Source organism: Pezoporus flaviventris, unplaced genomic scaffold, assembly GCF_033815535.1.
Source record: "Pezoporus flaviventris isolate CSIRO_AGI_PZ_B2104156 unplaced genomic scaffold, CSIRO_AGI_Pfla_v1 ptg000072l, whole genome shotgun sequence".
Taxonomy (NCBI): Eukaryota; Metazoa; Chordata; class Aves; order Psittaciformes; family Psittacidae; genus Pezoporus; species Pezoporus flaviventris.
In genome coordinates this window covers 2,508,543-2,522,514 of record NW_026892620.1, presented here as the reverse complement: position 1 = coordinate 2,522,514, position 13,972 = coordinate 2,508,543, and the positions used below count along the sequence as shown (strand labels likewise).

At 42.8% G+C, this 13,972-nt stretch overlaps 1 protein-coding gene across 3 annotated transcripts in view; it reads right to left on the bottom strand.

The window, feature by feature from the left end:
• Positions 1–856: 856 nt before the first annotated feature.
• ADPRHL1 (ADP-ribosylhydrolase like 1) overlaps positions 857–13,972 on the bottom strand; it is a 33,484-nt gene continuing 20,368 nt past the window's right edge. Inside the window, exons 7-9 of one of the 3 annotated variants that reach the window (XM_061472694.1) lie at positions 13,305–13,458; positions 7,383–7,584; positions 857–1,474 (exon numbers count right to left, since the gene is read on the bottom strand). In XM_061472694.1, the coding sequence (XP_061328678.1) occupies positions 1,457–1,474; positions 7,383–7,584; positions 13,305–13,458 (374 nt within the window). In that variant the 3' untranslated portion in view covers positions 857–1,456. Of the gene's footprint in view, positions 7,585–12,564; positions 13,459–13,972 lie in introns of those variants that run through there. The other 2 variants (XM_061472693.1, XM_061472696.1) reach the window with 2 other exon arrangements.

Below are 13,972 nucleotides of genomic sequence, written 5' to 3'. Positions count from 1 at the left end.
ATAATTAAAACACCTTCTCCTGTGCTGGCAAGAGAACCATCTAATAGAGAATTTACTGTTCAAGTCTGGTGCAAACGCTTTATGTTGTAAGGACTTTTCTCAAATGGGAAATGAAATCGTGGACAATAAAATGTAAATTATGGTTTGGGTTTAGTACAGAGTGGCCTTTATGATTGCCAGCTCATTAAAGCTCAGTGGGTGAAATACACCTCTGCATAGAAGGGTAGTCTTGTGTCTCCAATAAATCCTGTTTAGCCTCTGTTTTGAGGATTAGTGTGATACTCGATTTTCATTTTGTGACCCTCTGGATTCCAGAAAGCCTAATTCTTGTCATGTTGTGAAGGAAACAAAAAAAAAAAATCAAAGCCTAAGCCTTTCCAGCAGTCGGGACAGGATGTACGTGTCCCCTCTCCCTGCCGGCAGTGTCCCTGGCCGGACCAGCCCAGTTGTCACATATGTGGCTCGTGTGCATTATGCTGGCAAATGGGTTTGATCTCAGCTTGCTGCCAGATTGTTCTTGTCCTCGTTTGCTTGCTGGCAGTGGGTCGGGGCACTCTGCCAACCTAGGCTGGAGGAACAGCCAGCCCTCAGCTGCACAGAGCGAGGTTGTGGAGAGCATCTTAAAAATCAATGGGAAGCCAGTGCCATGGGGGAGCAGGATCTTGCTTGTATAAACCCTTTCTCTTTCTGGATAGCTCTGCAGTTTTCTAAGAGCATGTCCTTATGATACGGCTTTAGGGTTCCTCTACAGTTAAGTTTTAACCTAAATGCGTGGTTACAATGCGAAGCTAAATTGTTGTATGGGAGGGTGGTGCTGTAAGATTTCTCTGTCACAACTTTTCTATAACTCCCTAAACAACATTTGTCACACACATACTTTGCACAGAAGCCACTTTTACTGTAAACACAAAAAATCATATCCCATTAGTAGGATTCAGTGACATTGTCTGCTTCTTAATGCTCCGTTTCACATTGTGTTGTAAAATAAACACTTTGTAAGACTTTTAATGTAAGCAGCAGCACCTGCCTCATGTCTGTGTGCCCCATGATTTGAAGTGGGACAGATGTCCCAGGAAGAGCTGAATTGCCCTGGCAAGGTGTTGCATCTTTCTGGCTTACATTGTCCTCAGGAGAGGTCCTGAGGGCCTTTCAGCATTGAGCTTTTCTGAGCTCATACACTTGTTGCATGTTCATCTGCAGTAATTAAGAAGCCCTTGAAATGGCATATCTTTACAACAATAGCACATACAGTGTATGGCCAAAGTGCAAATAGCTTAAGAGGAGGTTAAACCACTATTTTTTTCCAATATTAATATTAATGAGGCTGAACATTCGCATTCACAGAAACCCCTCTTGTAGTGTCAACGTCCTTTAAGGATTTTTCTGCAGATAAATGAAGCATTTCCCTCCTTCCCTCATTACTTCTGTTAACAGCATCACTCAGTGCAGCAATAGATCAACAGCTCCTGTTAATCTGTGAAAAGACAGAGCTTCGAACAAGTGCTTTTTGACATAATTAAAGCTGACACTGCCTAACACCATTCCTGGAAGAAGTTCTAGTGGAGTTTCATTAGAATAAGTAAATACAAATAGAGTTCACTCTGAACAGTGGTCTTTGTTACAAACAAAACCCATTAGTTAGCATGGAGAGTCTGGAGCAGGGCTGAATTCATGCTGATCTCAAAGCCTTTCTCATATTTAATTTATAAACTGATGATTAATTCAGTGATTAGCTAATTCATTTGTAGTGATTAATTTAATTCATGTCTTCAGGCTAATGTTTAAGAAAGGAAAAAAGCCCAGCTCAGACAGATGTGCGTCAATGTCCTTGTGATTAAAAAATGATAATATAATGCCCTGGAGAGTAAAGGAAAAAAGAAAGATTGAGAGTCGGTGGCATGATCAGTTGTAAGTTCTTGCCTAAGCTGTAGCCATGTTTTTTAGCTGTGATGTTTAAATGTGTCAATTACTCTAATGATCAGTGGTTTGAAAGATGAATCTAAGGGTCTTTCACTGTAGCTTTCTGCTGTGTATTTTGGGAGTGATGCTGCTTTAGCGCAGTTCTCAGTTGTTTTGCCAGCTGCCTGCAAGCTCCCCTCCATCTCTGCAACATCTTTCTCATGCCTCTCCAAATTCTTTGACGAGAGAGCTTGGTACTTTTTAAATCCAGGCTGACCTTTTCTATTTCCATTCGAATTTTCCTCCTCTTTTGATGCAACATGAAATGAGGATGATCTGGGGGACAAATTGGTCTGTTTTGGTAGAGTACTGCTTTTACAATATATACCATCACTTGGCAGTGGAGCTTGATAACTCTTGAAGCTGCCCACAGGGCCTTCCTTTTCTGAGCCATCATTGCTGTGACTCTCTGACCGAGCTGAAGAGAATAGCTGGTATTTTTCTCTTCTCTCAGGCCCACTCTTTTTTTCTGGACTACCAGTTTCATACATTGTTTTTTCATCAGGTGGTGGTGGCAATTGCTTCTTTGTGACCGTGGAGTTCTTTTCTTGAAGCTTTGCCAGCAAATTTGAAGATGGGGACTGGCACATCCCAGAACCTGGATCTTTGCTTTTACCTTTTATAGCAATTGCATCAGACTTTGTAAAACTTTCAGATACAGTTCGTTGTTTTTCTCCTCCTGAAGCATTTTTCTCAGACTTTGATTGTTTACTTGAAAGAGGTAACTCATGGTTCACAGAACACTGGTGTTTATCATCCCCTTTTACAGCCTTTGTTTCAGGTGATCTGCTGTCCTCTGCTGCTGGTGACTTTTGCTTTCTGTCTCCTGAAGTATTCTTGTCTTGGGACTTCACCACTTCCTTTGAAGAGGGTGACTTCTCATGATTTGGATCTTCATCTTTTTCTTTTACAGCATTAGTACCAGACTTCTTAAAACCTACAGAAGCTGATGTTTGTTGCTGTTGTTTTGGAGTATATTTTTCCTGAGCATTTTTTTCCTGAGGCTTAACCAAAGTTTCTGATGATATTGATCGGTACTTTCTGGAAATTGGGAATTTGTTCTTTTCTCTTACAGCATTTGTATCAGGTGGCATAAAATCTTCAGATCTGTTTTGCTGCTTCTCTCCTCCTGGAATGTTTTCCTCATGCTTTGCTGATTTTCTTGAAGGAGGTACCTGGTAGCTCCCAGAACACTGGTGCTCATTATCCTCTTTTACAGCCTTTGTTTCAGGTGATCTGCTGTCCTCTGCTGCTGGTGACTTTTGCTTTCTATCTCCTGAAGTATTCTTGTCTTGGGACTTCACCACCTCCTTTGAAGAGGGTGACTTCTCAGGATGTAGATCTCCATCTTTTTCTTTTACAGCATTAGTACCAGACTTCTTAAAACCTACAGAAGCTGATGTTTGTTGCTGTTGTTCTGGAGTATTCTTTTTCTGAGTATTTTTTTCCGGAGGCTTAACCAAAGTTTCTGATGATACTGACCTCCTGGAAATTGGGAATTTGTTCTTTTCTCTTACAGCATTTATATCAGGTGACACAAGATCTTCAGGTCTCATTTGCTGCTTGTCTCCTGGAATGTTTTCCTCATGCTTTGCTGCTTTTCTTGGAGGAGGTAGCTGGTAGTTCCCAGAACACTGGTGCTCATTATCCTCTTTTACAGCCTTTGTTTCAGGTGATCTGCTGTCCTCTGCTGCTGGTGACTTTTGCTTTCTGTCTCCTGAAGAACTTCTTTCCTGAGGCTTCACCACTTCCTTTGAAGAGGGTGACTTCTCATGATTTGGATCTACACCTTTTTCTTTTACAGCATTAGTACCAGACTTCTTAAAACCTACAGAAGCTGATGTTTGTTCCTGTTGTTTTGGAGTATTATTTTCTTGAGTATTTTTTTCCTGAGGCTTAACCAAAGTTTCTGATGATATTGATCGGTACTTCCTGGAAATTGGCAACTTGTTCTTCTGTCTTGCAGCATTTGTATCAGGTGGCACAAGATCTTCAGGTCTCTCTTGCTGCTTTTCTCCTCCTGGAATGTTTTCTTCCTGCTTTGCTGATTTTCTTGAAGAAGACAGCTGGTACTTTCCAGAACACTGGTGCTCATTATCCTCTTTCACAGCCTTTGTTTCAGGTGATCTGCTGTCCTCTGCTGCTGGTGACTTTTGCTTTCCATCTCCTGAAGAACTTCTTTCCTGAGGCTTTAGCACTTCATTTGGAGAAGGTGTCTGGAGCTTCTCAGAGGTATGCTTAGTCTTTTTTTCAGTAGACTTATTTTCAGGCTTTACAAAGTCACCTGGTGACATCTGTTTCTGTGTCTCCAGAGGGGGGGATTTCTTGTCTTGCTTTACCAATGGACTTGATGATGGCATTTGATTTTTAGGATCACAGGAAATATTCCTCTCTCCTTCAAAACTCTTTTTGTGCTCCGTTGGTTCATTTTTCAAATTATGAGGGGTATTCTCCTCATCAGTGGTCTTACTGTTTTGCCTTGATGTATGTCTTGGTGGCATTGAATAATTCTTGAAGTTTGACTTGATGTTTTTTTGCACTGCATGGTCATTTGCATGTTTCATTGGTTCATCTGATGAGGACAGTTGGTGTTTACCATTATTGCAGCAGATGTTTTCATCTACTGTCATATCATGTTTGTGCTTCACAAAATCTCTTGAAGGTGTTAGATGCTTTAAACTCTGCCCAGTATTTTGCATTCCTTGAATGTTATTATCATGCTTTGATGAAGGTAACTGGGATGTTTGAGGTCTTTGAACATTCTTCTCATTTGAAGAGTTATTATCATGATCCACTGTATCACTTGGTGTGAATACTTGCTCATCCTCAGGTTTATGCAAGACATTTCTTTCTTCTCTGTACTCTGCCTCCACCTTACCACTCTCATGCTTTATGTCGTCATCTGATGACAAGAGTTTATCCTTTGTATGTTCAGAGACCTTATTTCTACTTTTCACGTGCTTCTTTTTGTCTGAGACTGATTCAGCTGATGAAGGAGACGGGTTCTTTTCCAGCATATCACTTTCTTGCTTTGTGGTATCATCTGAAGTTGGTGTTCGGTTCTTCTCCAAGGTTAATAGGGGCCTTCTTGTGAGTGTGATTTTATTTTCATGTTTTCCTGGTTTCTTGGTTGAAAGACAGTTATCAAACCTCTCACACGTATTTTTCTCTTCAGCTGTAGGGTTTTCATTTTCCATGGCATGATTTGCGGACAGCACTGGGTTCTTAAAATCACACATGTTTTTTTCCTCCACCTGTGTATCATTCTCGTGGTTTGCCAATTCGTCTGAAGAGGGTGGCGGATGTTTCTCACAGCCATGGCTGGCATGCTTATCTCCCACACCATCAGCTCCCTGTCTCACCAGATCAATAGGAGGATGGGCTGGGGGATTTCCAAAAGTGTGATGGATTCTTTGTCCTGCAATCCCACTCATTGGTGTTGGCAAAAGAGTTGATGAGAGGGACTTGCATGCCTCAGAGTCAGGCCAGGTCATCTCATCTGCAGTGCTCTCTTCACGTTCAATGAAAGATTTAGATGGCTTGTGACAGGTCTCCAGGTCAGTAAAAGTACTCCTGTGCAGGGCTTGATTGGTTGCATGATTGATCATTTCATTTGATGACGTTGATTTGTCCTTCCTAAAATCTTCTTCTGCAGTATAGAAACGGTGCCTCATAAGGTCACCTGCCAAAGGGCTTTGCATGTTTTCCAAATGAGAAGAGATTTGCTCTTCTTCTGCAGCACCAGACTTCTGGTCCTTGCTCTCATTTAAGGAAAGTGTGTGTTTGATCTGATCGGCATCTGGATTTGATATGTCTCCATGGTAATTAACAAAGTTATGTTGTGGGCTATGCATTTGAAGAGGCTCTTGCTGCTCGGTTTTGGATTCATTTTGCATTTGGCTGTTGGGTATCTTATTCTTCTCTTCATTTTTCATTGGGACATCACTATAATTATTACTAGAAGTAGAGGCTATTTTCTCTTCACTGTGATATTTCACTTCCTTTTTGGCTTCCTCAGAACACCTGCCTATTAAACCTGGTGCCTCTTTTTGGACTATTGGTGGCCTTTTGCCAGAGGCTGGTGTTGCAACAGTTAGCTGTTGATGCTCCATTGGAGGCTCAACTTCACAAGATGCTTGAACTCCTGAAGAGTGAAGTGGCAGAATATTTTCCAGTGCTTTCTGCTCTGGAAATCTTTCCTGGACTGTAAATAAAGGATTCTTTTCTGGCTCTGTGAGCTCTGTGTCAGCTTCCTCTGAACTGTACACATACATAGTTATTACAGGAATCTCACCTGTTTTAGTATCTTGAGGACTTGGTTCACGGGATTCTTCAGCTGTGCTAGAGTAAGGTGAGTTAGAAGGTGGACTGTCTTCCTTAACATGTTGCACAGCACTGGTAATCCCCAGTAAAGATTCATCAGGCCCAGCTAGTACATTATTGTTCTCACAGTCTAGACTACATTCAGGCAAGGGAGGACCACAGTCTGCAAGAGCTTTGTTTTTACAGGTACTAGAAGAGCTATCTAGATTAGGATTAAAATTGGGTCCTTGTTTTGTGGAATCTATTTTAGTCTCAGCACAGTCCTTTGCATCAGACATGACCTTGGGTGCCACCGGTAACTCTTCTTTGTGCTCCCTGTCCTGTGCTGCATTTGCTGGTATGTTGTTCTCATCAGGCTCTCTGTCAGATCCCCCCTTTTCCTTCAGTGGTGCGTTATGACCAAAAGGCTGCTTGGCAGTGTTATTTTTCAACCAGCTCCAAGGATGGTTAATTTTGGTAGCCATGCTGAGTCTGGGCACTGGGACTGTGGAGCACACCAGAAACTGGGAGTGTGGATTGTTTATATCCGTGGCTGTCATTGCTGCTGTGCGCAGCACTCTGACCTCTGGCTTACGAATAGTTTTTCTGCTTGGGAAGCTTTTGGTCTTTTTCTCCCCTTTGCACAAAAAGGATGCTTTCACCTCTGCAGCAGAGCGGAGAGTGCTTTGTTCAAACTGCTCCTTCAGTTTGGACAGGACTGCACTCTTATTGACTATCTTTGGCAAACCATTCTTTGGCTCCTTCTTTTTCCAGCTGGGAGAATTTTCCTTGGCTTCTTTTTCTTCGGCAGCTAAGAATTTCTTCAGGATGTTCTTCACTGTGTTTTTCCCACACACGCTGCTCCACCTCGCCCTCTCGCTGGGCACTGTGTCCTCATCCTCCTCTGCTGCTTTTCCATCTCCTTTCCTGTCTCTGCTTCTGTCCAGCTTGTTACCAGCCCTGCTCACCCACAGCTTCTCCTTAATTACCAGTCTGCCAACTTCTCGTCTTTTCTTGGTGTACGGCTCACGATTGTTGTTTAGAAACCTGGCCCGCAAGAGCTGAAATCTGGTTGGATACTGGCCCCTGTTTGCATCTAGACATGGCTGGCTATAACTCACCTTGTTTTCTTTACCTTCTGCCCATTTTGTCCTCTTGTTGTTGAGCTGTGGATCATTGGCTGCGAGCTCGGTGACGTATAGCAGCAGACTGCTGAGAACAGCAAAGGCCCCTTGCTCTGTTGCCATCCTATCGAGCTTCTTCTTTAGCACCAAAGGGTCTACCAGCATCTTATCATCTCCACAAAAGCGTGTGCTTTTGGTGCTGTGCAAGAGAAAACACGAATGTTCTTTTCAAGTCATCAACATTGCCACTACCTCCTTATTCTGCCTTAATGGCATGCTGCTCAGCATAAGATGGAAAAAAATACATTAATTTAGAACTCCTCAAGACAGTTGTCATTAGTGGCCTGTTAAAAAACTTGCAAAGTGCTTTTTAAGCTTTGTGAGGTATGGTGTAACAGGAGCGCATAGAGCTTCACATGGTCCCACATGGCACCTTCAGCTCTTTCTTTTGTGTTTTGTAGGCGGTGAAAGCATTTAAAGGAGCAAGCAATGCTAGCTGACCACATCTCCTCTGTGCCACTCCTCACTCATCTAGTATCACAGTGTCCTAATGTGAAGGCACCACTGAAGGTGTTTCCCTGTCCTGCTAGGTAAAATGTAGGCAAAGATAAAAACTATGAGAACACAATTAGCAGAGAAACATGGTTCTGCCTCTGGGTTATAAAAACAGACTTAAACCATTAAAAAAATATAAAGGCTGAGGAGCATAGATGTGCCACTGATAGTTTTTGCTGTTGGTACAGGTTAGAAGCTGGTAAGTACCTCTCCAGAATTAAAAAAAAAAACACAGGATTTGCATTACTTGCTTTCTGATAGCATTCAAATCCCACATCAGGACTATGCTCTTAAATCTGCTTTATGAAAGGTGGCACCACCACTACAACCCTGGCAATGTACCATGACTACAACTGACTTTGATCTGGAGGAAGAGGGCTTCTATGTTGGACCTACACTTGGCTTTGGAGAATCAGGCCCTTGGACAGCTGGGGATTTAGGCAATGCTTTAATTAGTGTGGATCAGTTACTAAATAAAATAGTGAACTCAGCACAAAAGCTGGAGCATGAAGTCAATAACAATAGATGGGGCTAGGAGGGGGAAAAGCAAGAGGTGTCAGCTTTCTGACACCACGAAAAGCTGGAAAGTTACTTTACTGTGCAGTGAAATAGCTTCACGCACAGAATGCAGCTTGCATACCAGGAGAGGATTATTTTTCATGAGCAGAAATGGAATAAAAAATTCTTTAAATCAAGCCCACAAGTAGAAAATGAAGAAAGGCTGCAAAGAGGGTCATCCTTTAGGGAGTGTCAGCCACAAAAGGCTGCAGAAGGCCCAGCTGTGCCCCAGCAGCTGGTACCCCATAGACTCCAAAAGAAATTGGACCTGGCCCCCCACTGTGATATTATGGGGGCAAAGTGGGGGGCCTAGTCCTCATACAGTTAGGTCATTACATTTGGCTTCCACTTGGCTTCATTTCAAGTGCACATATTGAAAATTACATCCCTCAGCAGTGGCATGAAGTTGCCATCTTGAATGGAAGAAGGTCTATTTATAATGACTTGGTAGATATTTTTAAAGGCCAATAAAAGAAAAAAAGCATGACAGCTGGCCCATGTCTAATGTGACAAACAATACTTTGTAGGTTTTGATTGGGAATAACCACATTTCAGCATAGCACAGGTGCACGCTCTCATGTGCATAATGTGGTGATATCCACCCTTTCCCTTACTGAATTGACCACAGCCAAGTATGCAAGGCTCCCACGTTACACCAAGATCCCCATTTGTCACAACTAGGGGGAATTTTCATAATAAAAATCCAGAATTCTGGGTATGATTGGCTAAAAATGTCCTGGTTCACTCTCCTTCCTATAGCCAGTTTGCTGATATTTTGACTGAAAGCTTGCCATGGCAGAAGACTGCTCCTCACCTCCCTAAGAAGTGCCTGGTGTATTCAGAAATGCACATGAGGGCCATCAACCAATGTGATTTAAGGCCATCTCTAATCTCTCAGTACAGCAGTGGAACCAGATGTCCTGTTTACCTCTTCCTTACAAACTACTTTGGATGTAATAAACAGGCACTGTAAAATATGGACTAGTCCTGCTGTCAGTGAGGTCAGCATAGACAGACTACTACTAATTGTGAAGGGAAGAAGATAAGACCTTCTCTGCAAGGACTGATCACTGTAATTAATCACTCATGAGCTATAAAATTCAAACAGCTTCATTAAAATGTAGTGCTAATTGGCTCTGCACAAGGTTTTCCTTTTCCACGTTGGAGCATTCTTATAGGATGTCATTTGAGATGTAACCTTTGTGAGAATACTGCATTACCTTAAGTACCAAGACATGTTGCATGGATTGAGTGTTTGATATGTATTCACCAGCAAGCAGTAGAAAACAGGCAAACAGCCATGGCACCTATTTAAGATATCTGCAGATCTTCCAAGGTGACCTCACCTGCAAACCAACATCATGACCATGTAAATCTGAAATGCTTTCTGTGCAAGGGCTTTGGTACAGTGACACTAAAGTCTGAGACCATGACAGGAAATGTGTGAGTCTGTAGTGCAGAGTTTGTATTGTCCCAGAGTCTGGAAAACACCTTGCTCCCCTCCCAGGGAAGGAGAGCAAAGTCAGAGGGTTTGTCAGGTTTGGGATCATGACCACCTTTTTCAACACGCCAGGATATCATTTCTAATATTTCTTCACCACCTTTTTCCAAGTTGCATCCTGCTGTTCTTAAATATGTGACCTATTAGTAAAGCATAGCCGCCTCTATCTCAGCTACAGACAGCCAACTCCAGTCCCACCTATGGCTGGGAAGAGCTGGGCAGGTGCCTCCCATGCACAGGGGAAGCCCACGTCAGCAGAAGTCACTTCCCAGCAGTGTGAGCTAGGCCAGATGACAAGGCAGATACTTTGTCTCCTCCCTGATGCTGGGAAATGACCTAACATGGACTTCAGGCTCCTTGCCCCTCTCCTCCCTTGGAGATGCAGGTTTTCAATGTTTTTAACGTGTATGATGCTGCCTCAATGTGCTGCTGGTTTCTGGAAGTGCTGCTGCATGGTTTTCAGTGGTAGAGAACAGATGACTTGGACCTCCAGAGGAGGCAAGGCCACCTCCAAAAGTTTCCTGTCTTCTTGGCCCACGAATAATTAAGATACATAAGACAGGCAGCTTAGTTATTTATTTATAGGTTCTTTGGTGACACTTATCATAGCAGCATCAGAGTGGCAACAGCCTGATATGCTAATGGATAGCAGTGCAACACTATCCTGCTGGCTGGCTTGTCCCAGGGAAACCTCTGCAGCAGACACCAGAGTGGAGGAGAGCCGACATGCCACGGCACAGGGAGAGGAGATGGCACTCTTCCCCAGCCCTGCCTGTACCCTCCTTCACCAATGCACTCCTGCCTCCCCACCCTCTCAGGGGTCTGGAGGCTCCTGAGTTGTGGGGGGTGGTGGCATTCTATGGCATTTGCTAAAAGCATGCAGCTCCAGGATTTTCTGGCTTATTGTCTTTGGTGTGGAGAAGAGGTGGCCCTGTCTCTTGATCCTGAATTACATGTTAAATATCCAGCTACCATTCTGGGACAGCGCTCAGGACAGGAGCATGGGCAGGAGGAGGCAGCACTATGGAGACTCACTGTTGGTTGGTTCTGGGGAAATGGGCATGACCCAGAGCACATGAGGTGTTGCATCCCATAGACTCCCTCATCCCTGCGCATACAGCTGCTGCTCAGCTCAGTGTGGTGTTTGGTGCAAGAACCTGCCCCTAGATAAGGAAGGCAACCAGGAGCAGAGCTGCTTGCTTGGACCACTGCACAGGCCTTTATAGTGTTTTCACTGAAATGATGGCGAACACTCTGTTTGCCTCAAAAGCTCAAAAGAAGAGAAAAGGTGCTTTATAGGTTCAGTCTTTGGGAGCCACCTTTCAAACTGTATTCTCTTATTTGTCTCTGAAACAAAACTTGATCATCCCAGCCTAGATAGAAGGTGAAGTGCGAACAGTTATGAATGATTTTCAGATTGGAATTTTTTGTGATTATTTTTTTCTAAAGGAAGAGGAAAAGCTGAAGTATTAGAGAAATCCTACCTTATGCAGGATATGTTCTTCTCTCTTCTCTATTGCTGATTTTATTACAGGTATGCTAGAGGCATCCTAAACTAAAAGGAATGTTTTTAGAAAGCCTTGGTATTCTCTTAAATCAAAAGCTACTGACACAAATGCTCCTTTTGGTTTAACATATCTCCAAAGCAAACAAGAAAACACCTTGCAAAGCTGCCAAGAGAAAACATGCTAAACCAGCAGCATGTGAAGTAGCTCATAGTACGGAAAACCTTTTCCTACAGACATTGTCATGCAGGCTGCTATTCATAACAACAGGTATCGCTTCTCTTTCTGCCACATAATATCCCAGTGATGATTCCAGCAATTGCTTACATGGAAAAAGGGATAGGAAAGTACTTGTGTATTTTTAGCTATCTCTTTAAAACAGTTCAGCAGCTGGAGAAAGATAGGAGAAACCAACACCATGTAGGCAACCACTCATGGGAGAGATTAGAAAGTGCTACTTAGACCTCAGTTTCTGAACTTCTGAGCTAAAGCATAGGGTTAAACACCAGGAACAAATTCTGTGCTCACTTCTGTGTCATTTCATTGAGGATTCCAGATTTGTGCCTATGCTTCTGCAGGGGCATCAGAACCTCCTTCATCAGGGTCTACGGATTACTTTGTCTGCTGTGTGCAACTTTTAACTGAATCATATTTTGTTGGTTTTCTTGAAAAATAAAAGAATTTAAAAAAAAGAAGGGAAAAAGAAAGAGAAAAAGGAAAACAAACAAGAAAAGGAAAAATGAAAAAAGGAAAAGAAAAAGAGAAGTTGAAGAAAAAATTGGAGAAAGGCAAGGTGAGTCAAGGCAAGGAAAAGGGAAAAAGGAATAGAGAAAATAAAGGGAAAAGTAAAAAAAGAAAAAAGGAAAGAGGAAAGAGAAAAAAGGTAGAGCAGTTGTAACTATTTTCTTCCTGGGGTTTTTGTGGTGTTCTGACTGGTGAAATATATCACAGCCTGACTGCTGACCTATTACAACTGCTAGAAGACCTCAGCCAAAAATTCTGATACTGATACAGCAACATAGAATCTGCTAAATCTAAAAATAAAGAATGATGCTTAGAAAATAGTGTAAGATTAATTTATTTACAAATATTTCAGCCAGTTATATTTTAAAATAACTTTTTTTCTGAAGACTGAAGAAGAATAAAAGCGTAATTCAGAAATTTTAGACACACTGGTGCTTTGATGTTCCTTGGGGGTATTTTTAGTGTTGGCTTTTCCTTTTCTGGAAGCTTCTAATGTAACAATACCTTGCACCACAGTGCTGATACAGGGATCAGTGGTTCATTAAAAGCTAATCTGCGAGATGTTAGATTTACAAGTATCACAGACACATTAGATTTGAGAACAAGGAGGAACACAGTGGTGAAAGGATTGTCAAATATACAGAGAATATCCCCATAAGTAGGTACTACCATTAGTTTTGCAGGAAAGCATTAGTTCTGAAAATTAATTTTGTACGTGTAAATGCTGGTCACAGCTGTTTAGGAAGTGGTATTATGGCAAGTTAGACTGAAATCAGTCAAAAGAGGGTTTATTTCTCTTTTTCCATTCGAGATTATCTCACTGATTTGGACAGTACCCTTTATACTTGGAAATCCCTACATCTGTAAAAAAAAGCCCACAAAACTGCAAATATCAAATCAGTCTTGAATAATTCAGCAATCTTCACTCACACATGATCTACATACAGTCTTACAGACTAACTCTCAGCTAATTCCTTTGATACGAACATCAGTCAGTTATCTACAGGGTTTGATAATAGTCTTTATAGAAAGAGAAAATGGCAGAAACTGCTTTACTTTTCCTCCGTGGATAGTCGGTAAAGATTCTCGCCCAAGAACTCGAGCCTCTCCCTTTGCTCCAGGTCCTGGTACAAGCCTTTGGGGACCTTGCTCAGGCCATAAACCAAGCCATACAGGCAGCCGGCGATAGACCCAGTAGCTGCGCTTTCTCCTGCAGGTTTAAGCACAATCGCAATGGTCTCTTAGTGTCACCTTCACATGCACAACCAAAACCCACGCTGCACACAGGAGGAAATATTAAGCTGCTGATGGAGCATGATGAGGGCACGCTGGGTCAGTCCCAAAGGCTTGCACCACCCCATGCCCTGTCTCTGGCAGTGCAGGTGAGGATGCCCTAGGGAAGAGAGAAATGCACCAATGCAAGCATGTGGTGATACCTTTGTGGCATGGGCTCCTGGGCTAAGGAGCTTATTTGGCGTGGAGAAAATCCACTCCAATGCAACAGCTCTTGCAAGCAGCTGGCCACTGTTAGGGAAAGAGGAGGGAAGAGTAGTTGAAAGGGGTCCCTGCTACACAGCAAACATCCTGGACTGGAGAATGTTCCTTCCTTCCTCACAGCACAGCAATGCACTGCACATGCTTTAAAACATCCAGCCATGGTGAGCAGCACTGATGCTGTGTGATGCCCGCAAGTTCGTGCTTGCCGGGCTCTGCAGCGAGGGGCT